At 42.5% G+C, this 19,978-nt stretch overlaps 1 protein-coding gene across 6 annotated transcripts in view; it reads right to left on the reverse strand.

The window, feature by feature from the left end:
• Positions 1–6,883: 6,883 nt before the first annotated feature.
• The window catches only part of MYBL1 (MYB proto-oncogene like 1), a 48,576-nt gene continuing 35,481 nt past the window's right edge, over positions 6,884–19,978 (reverse strand). For all 6 annotated transcript variants that reach the window (XM_056522060.1, XM_056522059.1, XM_056522058.1 and 3 more), the window contains 6 exons: positions 18,744–18,889; positions 16,717–16,828; positions 16,336–16,452; positions 16,146–16,250; positions 13,023–13,190; positions 6,884–7,071 (listed from right to left, as the gene is read on the reverse strand). In XM_056522060.1, the coding sequence (XP_056378035.1) occupies positions 6,952–7,071; positions 13,023–13,190; positions 16,146–16,250; positions 16,336–16,452; positions 16,717–16,828; positions 18,744–18,889 (768 nt within the window). In that variant the 3' untranslated portion in view covers positions 6,884–6,951. The remainder of the gene's footprint in view (positions 7,072–13,022; positions 13,191–16,145; positions 16,251–16,335; positions 16,453–16,716; positions 16,829–18,743; positions 18,890–19,978) is intronic.

The raw sequence follows: 19,978 nt of genomic DNA on the forward strand, positions 1-19,978 counted from the left end.
CACACAGTTCTAATACAAACATATCTAAAAATGGACACAAAACAGACAAGGCTTTAAAAAAATCACTTTATTTTTTATTTTTTGTATTACTGGCAAACAAAGTGTACTGCGCATGAACAGTGTAATATGATAAAAACAGGCGGCTTGGATCCTAGTGTTACGGTCACCAGAAAACTGACTGGTGTGCAATGAATAACAATGGAATTGGTGAACAAGACTAGCCACTGCCCAGCAATAATACAGGCCATGCAATTCTTAGATCACTTTTTGTTCATGCATGTTTGACAGTTATATATTATAAAGTTGGTAGTGTATTATATGAAGACAAAACATACAAAAAATATACAAGTTACTACAGAAAAGGTAACAAAATGTTATTATGGATGTGTATTAAAAAAGAAAGTGAGATTGTAGGCAAATAAGAGGAGCTCAGCTGGTACCAATGAGAAGTAACAATGGCCCTCTTTATATGAATAGGATGAGGGGGCATACTCTGCTACACTTGCTCACCTATTATACACACATATCCCATGTATTGAATTGTTTTTCAATCGCTTACACTTCTTATACTTCTCTCATGGCAACCAAAGGAAAATGTGTGCCATGTGTTTGTGTACAATAAAGTAGCCCCTAGGGTTCTTACTTCTTAGACCCCCGGTATGAAGCAAAATACCATCAAAAAGGCATTAAATCATAAATCACGGCATGCCTCTAGCAAAACTGTGAGTTTCAATAGACCGAACATTGTCTACTTGTGACTATTTGGATGGCTTAACACTAGTATATGTTTCATTTGTGGAATAAAAAAAAACCAGTGGTGGTCCAGTGAAAAGCAGATCAAATAGTCCTAAGATAACTCTGGTCAATTGAAGCCTATGGTAATGCTGTCATATAGGTTTGATGGTAGTTCGACATATACCAGTTATGGACACCATAAACATGATGTCAACAGAGCCTAATAAAAAGTACAAAGACTTTGGGTCAACTCATATTCACACAAACTTTCTTGGATGCGATGAAAGCAGTGTGCCATCATAGGACATAGAAAACCCCAGGATAGTGGTAAAACGAAGGTCCTGGTGTTAAAGTAGACTTGTCAGCAGCTATATGGGGTAAAACCAAGCCTACAGGCAAATAGGGCTTATTATCTGGATTTATATCTCCAAAGTAATTTCCAGTGGTAAGATATAAGTCTTTTCGTTACTATGTAAAATGAGGCAAAAATGCCTAGAGGGCTTTACCCTGAAGAACAAGAGCCCAGGGTTAGCTAAAACTGCTTCACTGCTTCCATGGCTGCTGTCAATAAAAGGGGGGCAGACGATGAATAAGAGTTGGCTAACCCTGGGCTCTTGCTGTGGTAGGGAACCAGCCCTGGGCACTTCAGCCTCATTTACATATTTACAAAAATAAATATTACTGCTGAAAAGAGCTATGGAGACAAAAAGGTATACCCAGAATCCTAAAGAGGAGCCCTATATACCCAAGGGACTTTATCCCGGTTCAGCTGCTGACAAGTTCACTTTATGTATGAGTTGTGGTCGTGGGGGATAAAGATAGAGTTTCCCTTTAGAGACAGAAATATATAAATGTAGCTATAATAACTAAGTACCAGACCAGGTCTCATTCCTATATAGTCTTTGTTGTCCACTGCGTGGACCAGGAATGATGAGTATTTCTTTCCATGTCATCCATTGTTTAGGACCGGTGTTACTAGTCCAAGGATAGGACAGGAGTAAAACCTTACTCCTATATACAGCACTTATCTTAGGGACCATACTTTAAGATACTGTAATAAGAAAAAATTGTGGGTAAAATGTATCAAAACTGGTGCAAAGGAGAGGTGTGCAGATGCTCAATAAATCAGATCCCCACTTTCAGTCTCTAAACGGCCATTCAGGAATAAGAGCTATTGGGTTTGCAACTGTGACACTTTTCTCCTTCACCAGTTCTGATAATCCTAGAATGTCCTGTGCTCAGTCTTTTAGCGAGATTTATATATTGCCGGAGAACTTCTTAACATGGGAACCCTTCAGCCACAGTGGTGTTACTATTAGATAACATGCTATTTTTTAAAGGACAACTGTCAGCCCGCTCACCCACAATGAATATGTAAATTGAGTGGCCGGAGCCCCACCCCCTGTGCGGGATTCAATGAATTCAGCCGAGGCTCTTCTAGGGGACATATCCCAGGACCTACTAAACATATTTAAGTAAGTGACCCCTCATTGGACTCCTGCTCACCCGCACTAGAACCCAGTGTATTGGGTTTACTGTGGGTGAACAGGCTGACAGTTTTCTTTTAAAAAAAATTTTTTTGTTTTTAAATCCAAATTGGTTTACTAAGAATAGTTTTGAAATATTTTTAATTGTGAAAACATTTAACATCTGATCTATTTATTCATTTATTAATTTTTTTAATTAAAAATCTCCCACAAACCTTCTCCCTGAAGGAAACCACATTACTCCAGAATTGTTTCCTATGACTTATTTTTTAATATCACTGAAACATTGTAATATGCTATGGAAGAGGACTTGCTTTATTGGGAAAGCGGGATTATTGGTACAATCCTTATACAGTGCATACAATGCTCTTTTATTCCTTCTCTCAGTAGCAGCAAGCCGATTCTGCTGTCAGGTATAGCAGCACATTTTAGAAGAGGAGAGGAACTTAAGATCTATAAATAAAGACAAAATAAATCCCAAACACTACAGTACAGCACACTATTTACCGATCAGTAAATATGTTGCCAAGCGCACCGTTATGCTACATACATTACATTCTCTACATTACAAGCAAAAAACGATCGTTCAAAACAAAGAAATAAATAATAAGTGCAAATACCTAAAAATAGGCAAATGAAGCAACTGATGTCGTCATTTTTAGATGTGCAAAGCTTAGAAAGACCAAATGCATTAAATAACTCTATGGCCATAATGCTAGCTAGAACTGACTAGAGTGCAATCTGAAACAACTGAGCAAGAACATATGTATCGTGTATCGTGTCATGTATCGTCATGTATCGTGTCATATATATATTCAGAAATGCAGCTCCTCTGGCTACAAGTATTGTAGTGATGGTTCCGTCTGCCTGCTTTCATGTACATGATTTATCATATAGTGCAACATATCGTATTGTTCAGATGTATGCTCAGTTTCAACAATAGTGCAGGCCACACAGATCTGATAGAAAAACCCTTTTTACAAGATGTACAGCTGGTTTTATACAAAATGGAAACAGATATAGGGGAAAAGGTCAGCAATTTGTCTGAGCAAAGACCATTGTGATTTATTATATGCATTTCAGGGGGTGCAAACCCGTAATTTAAGAAGGCTTATAGAATAATAGCTATATACCATCCTAATAGGGAATCTGTTAGCTCTATATCATGCCCAGAGCTGCAGACATAGGCAGATAGCTGATGGACAGAAAAGAATACCAGTCTCTGAGCAGATGGCTGTTTGCAATGTTATAAAATCATGTTTTCCTTCTAAACTTATGAGTCGTAGAGGCTGGGCTAAGCTGCAGTGTGCTTGTCTTTTCTCTCCCAAAACCTCCCTGCATCATTGAAGTACACGGCTCAGTGCTGTAAGCCAAGCAGGGAAGGGAAGAGGCATGCAAGTTCAGCTCGGCTTCTGCAATTATAGTTTAACAGCCATCATGTAAGAGACCGGTAACGTCAATTTTATCTCCCAATTAACTATCTGGCCATGTCTGCAGCTCTGAGTGACATATAGAGCTAACAGATTGCATTTCAGATGGTCTAAGGACAGTAAAATATGTGAGAGCAATCTCCAAATGGGCAAAAATTGTGTCCCTTTTGGTTACTATATAGGACTAGAAGGTCTATGCCAAACATTTGGTTCTAACAGTGTGGTCAATATATGAGCACACTGGGGTCGATAAAGGTCACCTGTAAAATGTAGTTCTGGACATAGGAAAACTTTAATGTTCTCCACCATAATGTATTTCTTAAAAAATAATAAAGATCAGGCAGACTGCTTTGTCTCACATTAGATCCTTAACCTGGTGCAAAGAAAAAGACTTAAAAGTTTTGGTAATGGCTGCTACAAATATGTTAAAGGGGTACTTCGGCGCTTAGACATCTTATCCCCTATCCAAAGGATAGGGGATAAGATGCCTGATCGCGGGGGTCCCGCCGCTGGGGACCCCCGTGATCTTCCTAGCCGCACCAGTTAGAATCAGCCCCTGGAGCGTGCTCGCTCTGGGTCTGATTACTAGTGATCATGGGGACGGAGCATAGTGACGTCACGGCTCCACCCTTGTGACATCACACCCTGCCACCCTCAATGCAAGCCTATGCATTGACAGCTGTCCCGCCCCCTCCATAGGCTTGCATTGAGGGGGCGGAGTATGATGTCACACGGGGGCGGAGCCGTGACATCACTATGCTCCGTCCCCATGATCACTAGTAATCAGACCCGGAGAGAGCACGCTCTGGGGGCTGATTCTAACGGGGTGCGGTGTGGAAGATCACGGTGGTCCCCAGCGGCGGGACCCCCGCGATCAGGCATCTTATCCCCTATCCTTTGGATAGGGGATAAGATGTCTTAGCGCCGGAGTACCCCTTTAAAGTAGGGTGATGTAAGCACAAGTTCAAGTAAACATTAAGGAGGCTGTGGTTCTTGCATCAGCACCGTGACCCCTTTAAACAGCTGATCGGAGAAGAGTGCATGGAGCCTGATCCCCACCAATCTAATATTGATGGCCTGTTCTAAGGATAAGCCATCAATGTTTACATGCTGGATAAATCCTTTAGGAATGAAATCGGTCATCGCTTCATGATGCCTGACCATGAGTCACAAGGCAGTCCCTGGCAGCGTCTCCTCACCCCACCAGCCTAGATTCACAGACCTCCCTCTGTTTGGGTATAGGGAAACATCTATCAATCAAGACTGGTGGGGTGAGGAGGTAACGCCAGCGACTAGGTTTGTAAAATACATTTGCACAAATTTCTTTGCTTTCAATTGCATGTGGAGCAAACTGTTTTGTCCCGATGGAGAGTACACTGGAGAGTGTGCATTATACCTAAAATGCCATATAAGCCAACTTGAATTTCAGATATAGCGTTCCTTTACCAAAAATAAGTAAAGATAAATGACAGAAAGGAAACTACGAGATGCTATCAAACCAGGAAACCTTTTAGGCTTTCAGAAAACCTATCTATACAGTAATAACACAAAATCTCTACTTTTAAGCATTAAATAAATAAAAGATCCCAGGAACAACATTTCCTCGTCCCTATGCCCTGTACATTACATTCATAGTATTATTCTCGCCTCGAGAATAAAAATACTGATATTCTAAATAGGAAAAACTCAATGACGAATCTCGCCTAGATCCGCACAAAGTACCTTAGTATATAAAAATACAAACAGTGGAGCTCATTCATGTGTTGCCATGCAGCATATCAAATCCTACTAGTGCAACTTCCTCTTCACTCAGTATAAAGTGACGGCTGGGAAGCTGCTAAGTATAAATGCTAACGCTCTCCGCACATGCCTAATAAAAAAATAAAAATATGGCTATAAAAACTCCAGAACTCAAAATACTCAAAACATATAAAACAACTCAAAGAGAAAGATATCAAAATGTATAAAGTGTCATAAAGCTGAAGCTATTTTACCTTCACACTCTGCAAACCTGTCTATTATGCATTTTGCATTTATAATATAAAACTTACAGATTAATCTAACTACAAAAAAAAAAAAAATTATCTCTACCTAGTTCTACAGTCTACGTCGGCAGAAAGAGAAGAGAGAAGAAGGATTATGCAGGAGTTAAAGGTTTTTCGCACAAAAAGAGTCTTCCAACGTGTCATTTCATTATCACGAGGTCAATTCCAATGTCTTAAATCCGTCTTGGATCTGGTCTCCAGTGGAATAAGAGGTTGTGTTACAGGTTGGTGCAGATTAGTTGACCAAGTTGAGCACATGCTTGACGGATATACAGTGATCCCTCAAGTTACAATATTAATTGGTTCCAGGACGACCATTGTATGTTGAAACCATTGTATGTTGAGACCAGAACTCTATGGAAACCTGGTAATTGGTTCTGAAGCCCCCAAAATGTCATCCAAAAATAGGAAAAAGTGAGGATTAAAGAAAAATAAGTAGATAACTAATATGGATAAAGCAAATCCTTACATATAAAAGTAAGAAAGATCTGCTGGGAGCTGTAATCACTGTCTATGTCAGTGTTTCCCAACCAGGGTGCCCCCAGCTGTTGCAAAAATACAACTCCCAGCATGCCCGGACAGCCTTCGGCTGTCCGGGCATGCTGGGAGTTGTAGTTTTGCAACAGCTGGAGGCACCCTGGTTGGGAAACACTGGTCTATGTACAGGACACAAGCTTCTTCAGGGTCTTATACAGAACACGCAATGTCCTAAAAAAAATAGTTAAAAAAAAAATGGAGCCACCCTCACCTGATATCCAAAGGAGCAGCTAACCCTGGCCCAGGTAAAGAGTACAGAACATGTAATACCTCCCTGTACTGTAGGGGGCGCTACCAGACACCAGTCAGTGCATGCACTTCAGGAATACAGGGGTTTTACCAGTGAAATGTACATTCTGATTGGTCGGTTCTTCCAACCATTGACACGTTTCGCAGATTCCATAGCATTGTGTGTCGAGTCTGGTTTCAAGTTGCAATGGTCCAGAAAAGACCATTGTATGTTGAAACTATTGTATGTTGAGGCCATTGTAAGTTGAGGGATCACTGTATATGCATATTTTTCCGGTGTGAACAAGTTGACTGTATAGATACCTGGTAGGGTTAAATCTGACTGTTCTATGAAATGCTGCTACACCGTAGCCTTCATGCATAATGCAGGCCTGCAAAACGAAGCATTGTCCTATCAACATTTTGGAAAAGTCCTATTTTAGTGCATGTATAAAGGGGAACTGGATTCCCCGCTTAAATATCCTCCATTCATAGGACGAGAGGTCTGGTGGATGGCTTGTAGCTGTCAAGATAACGTCTCGCTTGTTCCGTCATGATCAGCTGGTCTTCTGTCTTCCCAAATACAACTGCTTCCCATTCATAAAAGGGCTGAAAACAAATACATACTGATTTTAAGCACTGTCTTTAAAGACTACATATTACAAATTACTGTTTATATGTCTATGGTATGTATATGATTCAAGACAGAGGAGTCCAAAATATTTGGCTTGAAATATATATATATTTTTTTATAGTTACCTGCATCCTGATGAAAAACGCAAATGCAGCTATAGTCACCTTCTCTACTTTACCGCCGTACATTTCCAATAGCTGTTGGTCAAATGCTTGTTTGGGTGACAACTATCTCTCCGGATTCCCACATACACATGCATGCTCAGCTTGGCCAAGCATGCATGTGTTGCAGACAGTAAGAAGGAAAAAAAAAAAAAGCTGTTGCCAGACACTTTTCTCCCCCAAAACCAAAAGAGGAATCGGACATGTGCATCCCTTCTCACCCCTGACATCTGCTGTTGGGGGAGGGCTGGCAAGCCATCCCCCCCCCCCCCCTTGCACCCAATACACATTATATGGTTGGCCAAACCTGCTGAAACAGTCAGCTTTAGCATCAGAGGGCATGAGACACTTTATGTAATGATTTAAAATGTTTGATCCTCACTGTGCTTGATCATTGTAATAAAAATAGATGACAAACAATAACAAAAATCTATAATAAAAAAAATTAACAACTAAAAAAGCTCCCAGTTTTATACTTATCTGTCTGTAATAGCAACAACGAAACAAAGCAAACCCAGGTCCATAGCATCAAAAACTGAAGGTTTACAGGAAATGGACTTTGTGCCTTAACCCCAAGATCCAAACATACAATCTGGACAATTCCTTCAGCGTCACCCACAAGATGCCTTTAGCCTTTTTGGGTCATTTTCAAGGGCAAATGAGAAAAGATCCGAAAACATTGGAAGTGGTAAAAAGGGATTCTGTAAAGCTGACTACAATAATACAGCACATCTGCTTCCTAAAAGAAAAGGTAGTCCCCAGTGACTGCAGCTGAAGTTGGGGGCAGGGGGGCATTGTTTCATTACATGATACTCGTCCATAGAGCAGCCTGGATGGATAAGCTGCTAGTAAATTATCGCTCTCCGCAGCCACAGTGCCGGAGATTAGCACCCGGCATAACCAAGATCACTGAAAACATTATTTCAGTAATTGAAGACAACTGGTTAATTCATTCCCCCCCAGAGATTATGGCTTTGCTTATTTTACTTGGGGTGCGAACAAAGGTTTCTTGTCAGAAATAAGGACAATATAGACTTGTGAATGTGTTTCAGGTCTTATATCTTTATATCCCAAGATTAGCCACCCCAATAAAGAGAATAAAATCGTTCATTAATAATTGGGGGGGGGGGGGGGGGGGTAATCACAGGTGAGACCAACATCTATACAGGAGGTCTATACGAGGTACAATGCATTCAGAAAGTTTTCAGACCCTTTCACTGTTTTCACATTTTGTCATGTTGCAGCCTTGACTTATTATATATATATATATCGTATTTTTCGCCGTATAAGACGCACTTTTTCTTCCCCAAATCTGGGGGGGGAAAGTTGGTGCGTCTTATACGGCGAATACACACACCTATCGGGTCGGTCCCTGCGGCCATCAACGGCCGGAACCCACGGCTAATACAGGACATCACCGATCGCAGCTGACCACCGCGTCTGAAGGGAAAGTGACAGTAACCCGGATGCTCAGTCGGGCTGTTCGGGACCGCCGCGGTGAAATCGCGGCGTCCCGAAAAGCTTACAGGACACCGGGAGGGACCTTACCTGCCTCCTCTGTGTCTGCTCCGTGCTGGGATCCCCTGCATGGCCGACGCTCTCCTTCGACGTCATCACGTCGTCGCGCACGCCGTCCCGTCATCCAATAGGAGAAGCGTGTGTAGCGACGTGATGAAGGCGACTGAGAGCGTGGATCCCGGTGAAGAAGACGTCCAGAGCGTCGGGGACACCACGGGGACGCGGCGACAGGGATGGAGCGACATCCAGGGCAGAGGTGACGGTCCGGAGTGGCGGGGACACGTGAGTATTACCTCCTACCAGTGGTCTTCAACCTGCGGACCTCCAGATGTTACAAAACTACAACTCCCAGCATGCCCGGACAGCCAACGGCTGTCCGGGCATGCTGGGAGTTGTAGTTTTGCAACATCTGGAGGTCCGCAGGTTGAAGACCACTGTTGGGTTCAGAATCTTTTTATTCTAGATTTTGCACCTTTAAAATTGGGTGCGTCTTATATGCCGGTGCGTCCTATAGGGCGAAAAATACGGTAATAATATTTTGCTAATTTACTGAAAAGGAAACACTACAATATTGCATTGATATATTCAGACCCTTTACTCAGTACTTCGCTAAAGCACATTTGACCTACAGTATTGATGCCACAAGGTTTACACACCTGGATTTGGGGATTTTCTGCCATTGTCTCTGCATATCCTCTCAAGCTCTAGTGGACAGCTTTTTTCAGGTCTCTTCAGAGATGTTCCATTGGGTTTAAGTCAAGGCTCTGGCTGGGCCATTCATAGAGTTGTCTCTAGGCCACTCCTGTATTGTCTTGGCTGTGTGCTTAGGGTCATTGGGGGAAATTGTTTTTTCCTGTCTAAAATTTGTCGTACAGAAAGTCGCAGCCTAAATATGTGTTGACTTTTTCGTGACTTTTGCTTTAGAGGATTTTTTGAACATGATGCATTCTGGTCTATTTTAGAAGGAAAAATGCATAGGTGCTGAATTTATCAATAGCGACTTTTCGTCAAAAAGTCGCATTGGCCGAAAGTACGCTGAAACGTCAGACCATGCTGGAGCAGGTTTAAATACAGTCTAAAGCATAGATACCGAAGTCTGTTCACAGAATTTATCAAGAGCCGTGCAACTTCTGATAAATTAGGCGCACAATAGACCAGCTTAACCCTCTGTAGTTTGGTCTATATTGATGCGGGAAATAGACAACTTTGATAAATCTCCCCCATTGTCTTAAAAGAAGAACCTTCAGCCCAGTCTGAGGTCCAGTACACTTTGGATCAGGTTTTGATTGGGAATATCTCTGTACTTTCCTATATTGAACTTTCCCTTAAAGGGGTATTCCGCCCCTAGACATTTTATCCCCTATCCAAAGGATAGGGGATAAGATGTCAGATCGCCGCGGTCCCGCTGCTGGGGACCCCTGGGTTCGCTCTGGACGTAATGATGGGCGGTACAGGGGCCGGAGCATCGTTAAGTCACGGCTCCGCCCCTCGTGATGTCACGGCCCGCCCCTTTCAATACAAGTCTATGGGAGGGGGCATGGCAGTCGTCACGCCCCCTCCCATAGACTTGCATTAAGGGGACGGGCCCTGATGTCACGAGGGGCGGAGTTATGACGTTGCGCGGCTCCGTCCCCTGTATTGCCCGTCATTACGCACAGAGCGAACTCGCTCTGTGCTGTAATGATAGCACAGTGCCGCAGCGGGGATCCCGGGGGTCCCCAGCAGCGGGACCGCAGCGATCTGACATCTTATCCCCTATCCTTTGGAAAGGGGATAAAATGTCTAGGGGTGGAATACCCCTTTAACCACAACAAGTCTCCCTGGCCTAGCCGCTGATAAACAACCCTGCAGAATGATGCTGCCCCACCATTCTTCCCTGTAGGGATGGTATTGGGCAGGTGATGAGCAGATCCTGGTTTCCTCCATACACGATGCTTGAAATTGAGGCCAAAAGTTCAATCTTTGTTTCATCAGACCAGAGTATCTTGTTTCTCTCAGTACTAGAGTCCTTAAGATGTTTTACTTTGTAGACTCCAAGAGGCTTTTGATGTGTCTTTTACTAAGGAGAGGCTTTTTTTTCTGGTCAATCTGACACAAAGCCCAGAATGGTTGATTTCTGCGGTTATAGTTGACCCTCTGGAAGTTCCCCCACTTGCACATAGGACCAAGGCCTTTTTTCCCCCAATAATTAGTTTGTTGGGGCGGTCAGCTCTGGGAAGAAGTCTGGTTGTTCCAAACTTCTTCCATTTAAGAATTATGGAGGCCACTGTGAACAGAAGGAACATTTTTGTACCCTTCTCCAGATCTTTGCCTCCACACAATCCTGTCTCTACAGGATTCCTGTCTGAGCTCTTCAGGCTGTTCTCTCCGCCTTATGGCTTGGTTTTTGCTCTGATATGCATTGTCAGCTATGAGACCTTATATAGACAGGGGGTGTCTTCCAAAATCAGGTCAAGTCAACTAAATTTACCACAGGTGGGATTAAGCAAGGTATAGACACATCTCAAAGATGTTCAAGAGAAATGGAATGCCCCTAGAGCTAAGTTTTAGTTTTTCATATTTAACAAATTTGCTAAAATTTTTCACATTCAAAATTTCAAAATGATGGGGGGGGGGGGGAGGGGGTTAATTTGATTAAAACATAACAAAATGTGAAATAAGTGAATGGATCTGAAGATTTTCAAAATGCAGTATAAATAGGTACGTGGCACTCAGCACTTCTTATAAACTTCAAATGGGATGCGACACACAAGTGAAGACATTTAAATATAAATGGTGTTCAAAAAATTATCTATGCAGCTCAACCCATATGGAATAGAAGACACACTGCTCAAAAAATAAAGGGAACACTTAAACAACACAATGTAACTCCAAGTCAATCACACTTCTGTGAAATCACACTGTCCACTCAGGAAGCAACACTGATTGACAATCAATTTCACATGCTGTTGTGCAAATGGAACAGACAACAGGTGGCAATTATAGGCAATTAGCAAGACACCCCCCAATAAAGGAGTGGTTCTGCTGGTGGTGACCACAGACCACTTCTCAGTTCCTATGCTTCCTAGCTGATGTTTTGGTCACTTTTTAATGCTGGCGGTGCTTTCACTCTAGTGGTAGCATGAGACGGAGTCTACAACCCACATAAGTGGCTCAGGAAGTGCAGCTCATCCAGGATGGCACATCAATGCGAGCTGTGGCAAGAAGGTTTGCTGTGTATGTCGTCGTAGTGTCCAGAGCATGAATGCACTACCTGGAGACAGGCCAGTACATCAGGAGACGTGAAAGAGGCCAGAGGAGGGCAACAACCCAGCAGGAGGACCGCTCCCCTCTGTCTTAGTGCAAGGAGGAGCAGGAGACGTACTGCCAGAGCCCTGTAAAATGACCTCTGGCAGGCCACAAATGTGCATGTATCCACTCAAACGGTCAGAAACAGACTCCATGAGGGTGGTATGAGGGCCAACGTCCACAGGTGGGGGTTGTGCTTACAGACCAACACCGTGCAGGACGTTTGGCATTTGCCAGAGAACACCAAGATTGAAAAATTCCCCACTGGCCCCCTGTGATCTTCACAGATGAAAGCAGGTTCACACTGAGCACATGTGACAGAGTGTGGAGACACCGTGGAGAATGTTCTGCTGCCTGCAACATCCTCCAGCATGAAAGGTTGGGTGGTGGGTCAGTAATGGTGTGGGTGGCATTTCGTTGGGGGGGCTGCACAGCCCTCCATGTGCTTGTCAGAGGTAGCCTGACTGCATTTAGGTACTGAGATGAGATCCTCAGACCCCTTGTGGGACCATATGCTGGTGTGGTTGGCCCTGTCTTCTAAGTCTGTATCCACCTTTTCCAGCCCACCGAAGCACCTGAAAGCTGAACTAATTTATGCAGGCTAAAGTCAGCAAACGCAGAGCCGAGAAGTTTGTGACGAATCGAATCACTGTAACTTCCCTCATCTCTAGTGGTTTTCCACTTTCATTTTGAGTGTGACTCCATATCCAGACCTCCATGGGTTGATAAATTTGATTGATAATTTTTGTATGATTTTGTTGTCAGCACATTCAACTATGTAAAGACAAAAGTCTTTAATACGATTAATTCATTCATTCAGATCTAGGCTGTGTTATCTTCGTGTTCCCTTTAATTTTTTGAGCAGTGTACATTATGGATATTGAGTAAGCAAACATATCACACACAGTGTAGAAGGAGTTAGCAGGTATTTCTTAGGATTCAAAAGTAACCTATCATACCTGGTCAAATCTTTCCATTTTGATTTCTTTGAAGTCAGCATTTGGCTTCTTTCTTGAAAGTACATTCTTCTCAGGGCTATATTTGCATCTCCAGTCATCCTCTTTAGCCATAAATGTTGTTACTGAAGACCCACAAAGACTATTCTCAGTCTTAATTTCCTTTTCATTCTTTAAAGATAAAAATGTAGCCATGGAATAATACCAGTTCATTACATTACAGCAAGTTCTTATATATTTGTTTGCAAAGAAAGCCTAAACGGATCCTCCTAGTAAAGTTCAGTTCATATTGCTCAGCGATACATTTAGGGATCTATTATTGTAGGTAGAGTAGCCAACCTCTTTATTGCTTTTTTCCTTGACGATTGAGCCATAAAGTATGGTCTGCCAACATTTTTAAAACCAAACCAAAATGCATTATAATGAATATTTGTAACATATACCTGCTCATATTACTAATATAAATATGTTAACAGCATCTACTGTGAATTAATACTTGACAACCAATTTTCATATGGCTTGTTAGGACTTTACAAAGAGAGGATGGGGGTCCTTAGCCTGAGTCCTCCCACTGTCATATATACACACACACACACACACATACATACATGGTGGGCCATTTAAATGGATAAACCTTAATAAAATGGGAATGGTTGGTGATATTAACTTCCTGTTTGTGGCACATTAGTATATGTCAGGGGGGGGGAAACTTTTCAAGATGGGTGGTGACCATGGCGGCCATTTTGAGTCCAACTTTTGTTTTTTCAATAGGAAGAGGGTCATGTGACACATCAAACTTATTGGGAGGAATTTCACAAGAAAAACAATGATGTGCTTGGTTTTAACATAACTTTCTTCTTTCATGAGTTATTTACAAGTTTCTGACCACTTATAAAATGTGTTCAATGTGCTGCCCATTGTGTTGGATTGTCAATGCAACCCTCTTCTCCCACTCTTCACACACTGATAGCAACACCGCAGGAGAAAGGCTAGCACAGGCTTCCAGTATCCGTATACACTGCTATATACTACTATATACACCGCAGGAGAAATGCTAGCACAGGCTTCCAGTATCCGTATACACTGCTATATAGTACTATATACACCGCAGGAGAAATGCTAGCACAGGCTTCCAGTATCCGTATACACTGCTATATACTACTATATACACCGCAGGAGAAATGCTAGCACAGGCTTCCAGTATCCGTAGTTTCAGGTGCTGCAGAATGGGCAAAACAAAAATTGGAACAGGACCCTCAGTTTACGCAGAACAGTTTGTTCAGTGATGAGGCAAAGCTTTATGTGAATGGTGAAGTTAACAAACAAAACCACCGCTATTGGTCTGACACTAACCCACATTGGATAGATCCCTCCAAGACTGTTGGAACACAAAAATTGATGGTATGGTGTGGTATATGGGGTACAAAGATAGTGGGGCCATTCTTCATCAATGGAAACCTCAAGGCCACTGGATATGTGAAATTGCTACATGATGATGCGTTTCCCTCTTTATGCACTGAAGCTGGCATGTTCCCTGAGTTTTTCCAGCAAGATGGTGACCACCACATTATGGGTGTCAGGTCCGAGCATTCCTACATGAACAGTTTCCTGGAAAGTGGATTGGTCGTCGTGGGCCAGTTGAATTGCCGCCAAGGTCTCCCGATCTGACCCCCTTAGACTTATCTTTGGGGTCATCTAAAGGCAATTGTCTATGCTGTGAAGATACGAGATGTGCAGCACCTGAAACTACGGATACTGGAAGCCTGTGCTAGCATTTCTCCTGCGGTGTATATAGTAGTATATAGCAGTGTATACGGATACTGGAAGCCTGTGCTAGCATTTCTCCTGCGGTGTATATAGTAGTATATAGCAGTGTATACGGATACTGGAAGCCTGTGCTAGCATTTCTCCTGCGGTGTATATAGTAGTATATAGCAGTGTATATGGATACTGGAAGCCTGTGCTAGCATTTCTCCTGCGGTGTATATAGTAGTATATAGCAGTGTATACGGATACTGGAAGCCTGTGCTAGCATTTCTCCTGCGGTGTTGCTATCAGTGCGTGAAGAGTGGGAGAAGAGGGTTGCATTGACAATCCAACACAATGGGCAGCACTTTGAACACATTTTATAAGTGGTCAGAAACTTGTAAATAACTCATGAAAGAATAAAGTTATGTTAAAACCAAGCATATCATTGTTTTTATTTTGAAATTCCCAATAAGTTTGATGTGTCACATGACCCTCTTCCTATTGAAAAAACAAAAGTTGGATTCAAAATGGCCGAATTCAAAATGGCCACCATGGTCACCACCCATCTTGAAAAGTTTCCCCTGACATATACTAATGTGCCACAAACAGGAAGTTAATATAACCAACCATTCCCATTTTATTAAGGTGTATCCATATAAATGGCCCTCCCTGTGTATATATATATACACACACACAAACTTTTACACCTTGTTCACACTGGTGTGGTGCTGTGTGGCGTCCATTGCTGCCGTGGCACCGTGTATGTGGGGAGGTGCGGCCCAGGGACTGGTTTGAGTGGCATTGGGGCTGCTCTACCAGTGGGTTGTTCCCCTGTGGGCACTGGTGTTGCGGCAGTGGTGGTCGCCACCCAGTGCAACGCCATTTTATGCTAGGGACGTTAGGGACCCACTCTAAATAAGTGGCCTTGATGTGGCGAGTGGGCTTGTACCTTCTGAGCAAAATGTATACTAACAACCTGTTCGTTTTTGAATTTATGCTGAGAAGCAATTTAATCAAAATACAATATGTAGACGTGCGAGTTGCACTATCCCCTGTAAATTTTGTTTGCCTTGGGTTTCTCACATTAAGGAGCTGTCTGTAATGGGACAACCCCATTAGATGCACATTAAATAGACACAGGATATTTTTTAAGGAGGGGGATGCAAAGTCTGTGCACTGTATGACCTCCATGCCCTCAATCTGACTTAGTCAGTCCGGTGCAGTGGTCCATACAGAAATTAAGGGCACCAAAAGAATACTTTCACATTCAAGAACATCTTCTCGTTTGTCTGATTCAGGGCTGGGCATTAAAAAGATGTAATGTAGATTTTGCTTGATTTAGCCCAGAATTTTGACCCCATATCCCTCAATGTTTACCTGAGTGTCAGGAGGGTCATCAGCTAACAGCTGAGCACCCAACTCCTCTTTGTCCCAAGCATCGAGAATCAAGGACTTTCGGACCTTCTTAACAGCAAACACCCGCTAGAAGTAAATAGAACAGGATGAGAAACGTTTTTTTCAGATGCTAATCTACGGTTTATTAAACAGTTAAAAAAAAATAGGCTACCTGTTTTTCTGCCTTATACGCAGGATCATCATCTTCTTCTTTAAGGAATATATCCGTTCCAGTTTCTTGCTTTAATACCTCACGTATATCTTCTTCAAGATACGCAAGAGGCTGTGGCTGAGATAAGGCAAATTACATTATAGTTTATATACAATACAAATATAGGAAGCAGCCAACCTCTGTCCTATACAAAATAAGGAAAGCTGCAACATCCTAGATGGAGTCAAAGGCCTAAGTTGGGCGCCTGAATACTTTATGCTCCATATTGCAAGGTGACAGATTGCCAAACACAGAATAAAGTGTGCAAAACTGATAACCTGCACCTTCCTATACTACATTCTAACAGATTACTCAAATGTAATACAAAAACGTCATACATACCACAACTTTCAATGGTCCATACTTTTTCTCTTGTGCAGCAAGGGCATTTTTAAAAGGGGTCGGTGTTCTTGGTGTTCCTAGCAATGACCTCCTTATTGTGGGGGTACGAAATCTGTGAAAAAAAAAAAAAAGAATATATATAAATCATGCACACATTCGTATATTTGAGAGAAATCTATTACTGGCTACTGATTTAAATAGAGGCCAGCAGAGAATGTTTGGTTTGACACACACATTCCTTAGAGCAGTGGTCTCCAACCTGCGGACCTCCAGATGTTGCAAAACTACAACTCCCAGCATGCCCGGACAGCCATTGGCTGTCCGGGCATGCTGGGAGTTGTAGTTTTGCAACATCTGGAGGTCCGCAGGTTGGAGACCACTGCCTTAGAGGATGATGAGACTAATTTGACTCATTGTTCAGTCTCAATTCACTACTACTGTACATGTATACCACACAAATAAACAAGTACATTGTTGCACAGAGCTCTACATCTCCCAAAAAGTGTTACGTACATGAAGGTCACAATATTGGAGATACCCCACTGTCCTCTACTAGGCCACAGCAAAATCCAGATTTGATCATTGAGTGGTATTGGCAGGGGCCACCTAGTATTTTGCATAGAAAATTACTACAGCTGCCAACCACAGTACTTGACAATTGTAGTTTTTCCTCTGCTGTCTGCCAAGTGTATCATGCCAATGCTGCTTGGTGGTCAAATTGTAACAGACAGGATTCAGCTGGGGCCTACTAGAGGATCAGTGGGGGGGAGGAAATGCTTTCTGGGAGATGTATAGGTTTTTTTCACACATATTTTACATATACACACACATAGATATATATATATATATATTATATATATTATATATATATATATATATATATATATATATATATATATATATATATATCTATTGTTCAACAAGATGCTTCCGGAGTCATAGCGATATGCCCAGGGGCCTCACAGCCAATGGGTTTGCAGCTCTATAGCTCACACATTGTTTGTTTAGCTACTATGGCAACCTTACACTGTGATCGCTGGATTCGGAGGAGTGATCATGTGACGTTTGATCACATGACACGTCACAGGTCACGGAAGCCTTAGAACACAGTGTGTTTAAGTGAGTGCACGCATGCGCAGTGCCACTTGTGTACAAGCCAACGTCGCCATCTTCATACACAGAGCAGGTGAGCAGTTCCTCCTGATTTCCCTATGTATATTATAATTATGAATGTTATACAGCTGTATATTTAATTGCTTCTTAATATGGAGCAGTATAGATTCAAGCCTCATTGTTTTAAATTTCACATAAAACGGGTATGATGCACTTCCTTATGTACTCCTATAACTTTGTATACACTGTATTTATGTACTTTTCACGAGTTGTATATTATATTTGTATTATTAATTGTTTGATGAGTGTATTGATTGCACAGGGTATAAGAAACCCCATAGTTCACTGTATCACCATGCTTGAAAAAAGCTCCACTGTGGAGCTGAAACGTCGCTTAAAGGGGTTGTGCGCTGCCCTGCAGTTCAGAGCTCCGCTCACAGCGTCCGGAAGTTCATTACTCCGAACGCTGTGTGCGGGCTCCCGTGTTCGCGGCCGCCAGGTGTGACGTCACGCCCGGCCCCTTCGTAGCGTCTCGCCCGCCCCCTCGTGACGTCACGCCCACCCCCTCTTCCAAAGCCTATGGGGAGGGGGCGTGACAGCGGTCGCGCCCCCTCCCCATAGGCTTTGGAAGAGGGGGTGGGCGTGACGTCACGAGGGGGCGGGCGAGACGCTACGAAGGGGCCGGGCGTGACGTTACACCTGGCGGCCGCAAACACGGGAGCCCGCACACAGCGTTCGGAGTAATGAACTTCCGGATGCTGTGAGCGGAGCTCCGAACTGCAGGGCAGCGCACAACCCCTTTAAACTTTGACATGAAGGAATACATTTTACACTTTTTTGCATTTTTTGGACTGCTGTGCCATTGTTTTTTTTTTTGATAAAGGGCTAAACATATATAACACCCATCTACTTGCCCAATATTCTCCTTTTCCTTTTTAGGGGTTGTCTGTTTCCTCAGGGGAGTTGTAAGAATCTTCTGCTTACATATTGGAGTGGAAGTGTATGCAGGATTTTCAAGACTGAAATATTCTTGAACATTTCCAGAGGAAATGTTGAGAAACTAGAAAGAGAAAATAAAAAACATTTGATCTCAAAACATGAAATAAATTACATTACAGAAATATTATGTGTTCGAAATCCCTTCTTTTATCCTAATGCATTCTGTTGGCGGCACAGCAACAATCAAGCCAAATGTGCATCTTACTTTATTACATTTATTTACTTTGCCAATTAAATATACTCCACATAGTAACAGCCTCTCCCAGTATCTGCAACATGTGAAGCAACCACGCCCCTTACCACAGACTTGTATTGAGGGTCACCACCCCCGCAGCCCGCACCCAGGGTTCAGAACAAAATGTTACGAACGCTGGGGCAGTGGAGTAACCCTTTAAAAGGGGTACTCCGATGGAAAACTTTTTTTTTTTTTTTTTTTTAAATCAACAGGTGGCAGAAAGTTAAACAGATTTGTAAATTACTTCTCTTAAAAAATCTTAATCCTTCCAGTACTTATTAGCTGCTGAATACTACAGAGGAAATTATTTTCTTTTTGGAACACAGAGCTCTCTGCTGACAACTCTGTCCATTTTAGGAACTGTCCAGAGCAGCATATGTTTGCTATGGGAATTTTCTCCTACTCTGGACAGTTCTTAAAATGGACAGAGATGTCAGCAGAGAGCACTGTGCTCATGATTCAGCAGAGAGCTCTGTGTTCCAAAAAGAAAACCATTTCCTCCGTAGTATTCAGCAGCTAATAAGTACTGAAAGGATTCAGATTTTTTTTTTATTAGAAGTAATTTACAAATCTGTTTTAACTTTCTGGCACCAGTTGATTTAAAAAAAAAATATAAAAATATTCCACCGGAGTACCCCTTTAAGGGTTTGTTCACATGCTGTGCATTTGCTGCAGATCTGTTGCAGAAAATGTGCAGTGTTTCTGCACCAAATAAATGGGGAGAATTTACGAAGATTAAAGTATCCCACACCGGTCTTCCATAAGTTCCCAATGCCGTTTATTCTGGTAGATTAATCAAGGCGCCAGACCCGTATCAGCCTGTGCACAGACTGTCTTGTGTGCAGCATAATAAATGCCAGTCTATCATTTACACCAGTTATCTAAATAAATTAGATGTGCTGCTGTGGCCCTTTT

This window comes from Hyla sarda, chromosome 5, assembly GCF_029499605.1.
Source record: "Hyla sarda isolate aHylSar1 chromosome 5, aHylSar1.hap1, whole genome shotgun sequence".
Classification (NCBI taxonomy): Eukaryota; Metazoa; Chordata; class Amphibia; order Anura; family Hylidae; genus Hyla; species Hyla sarda.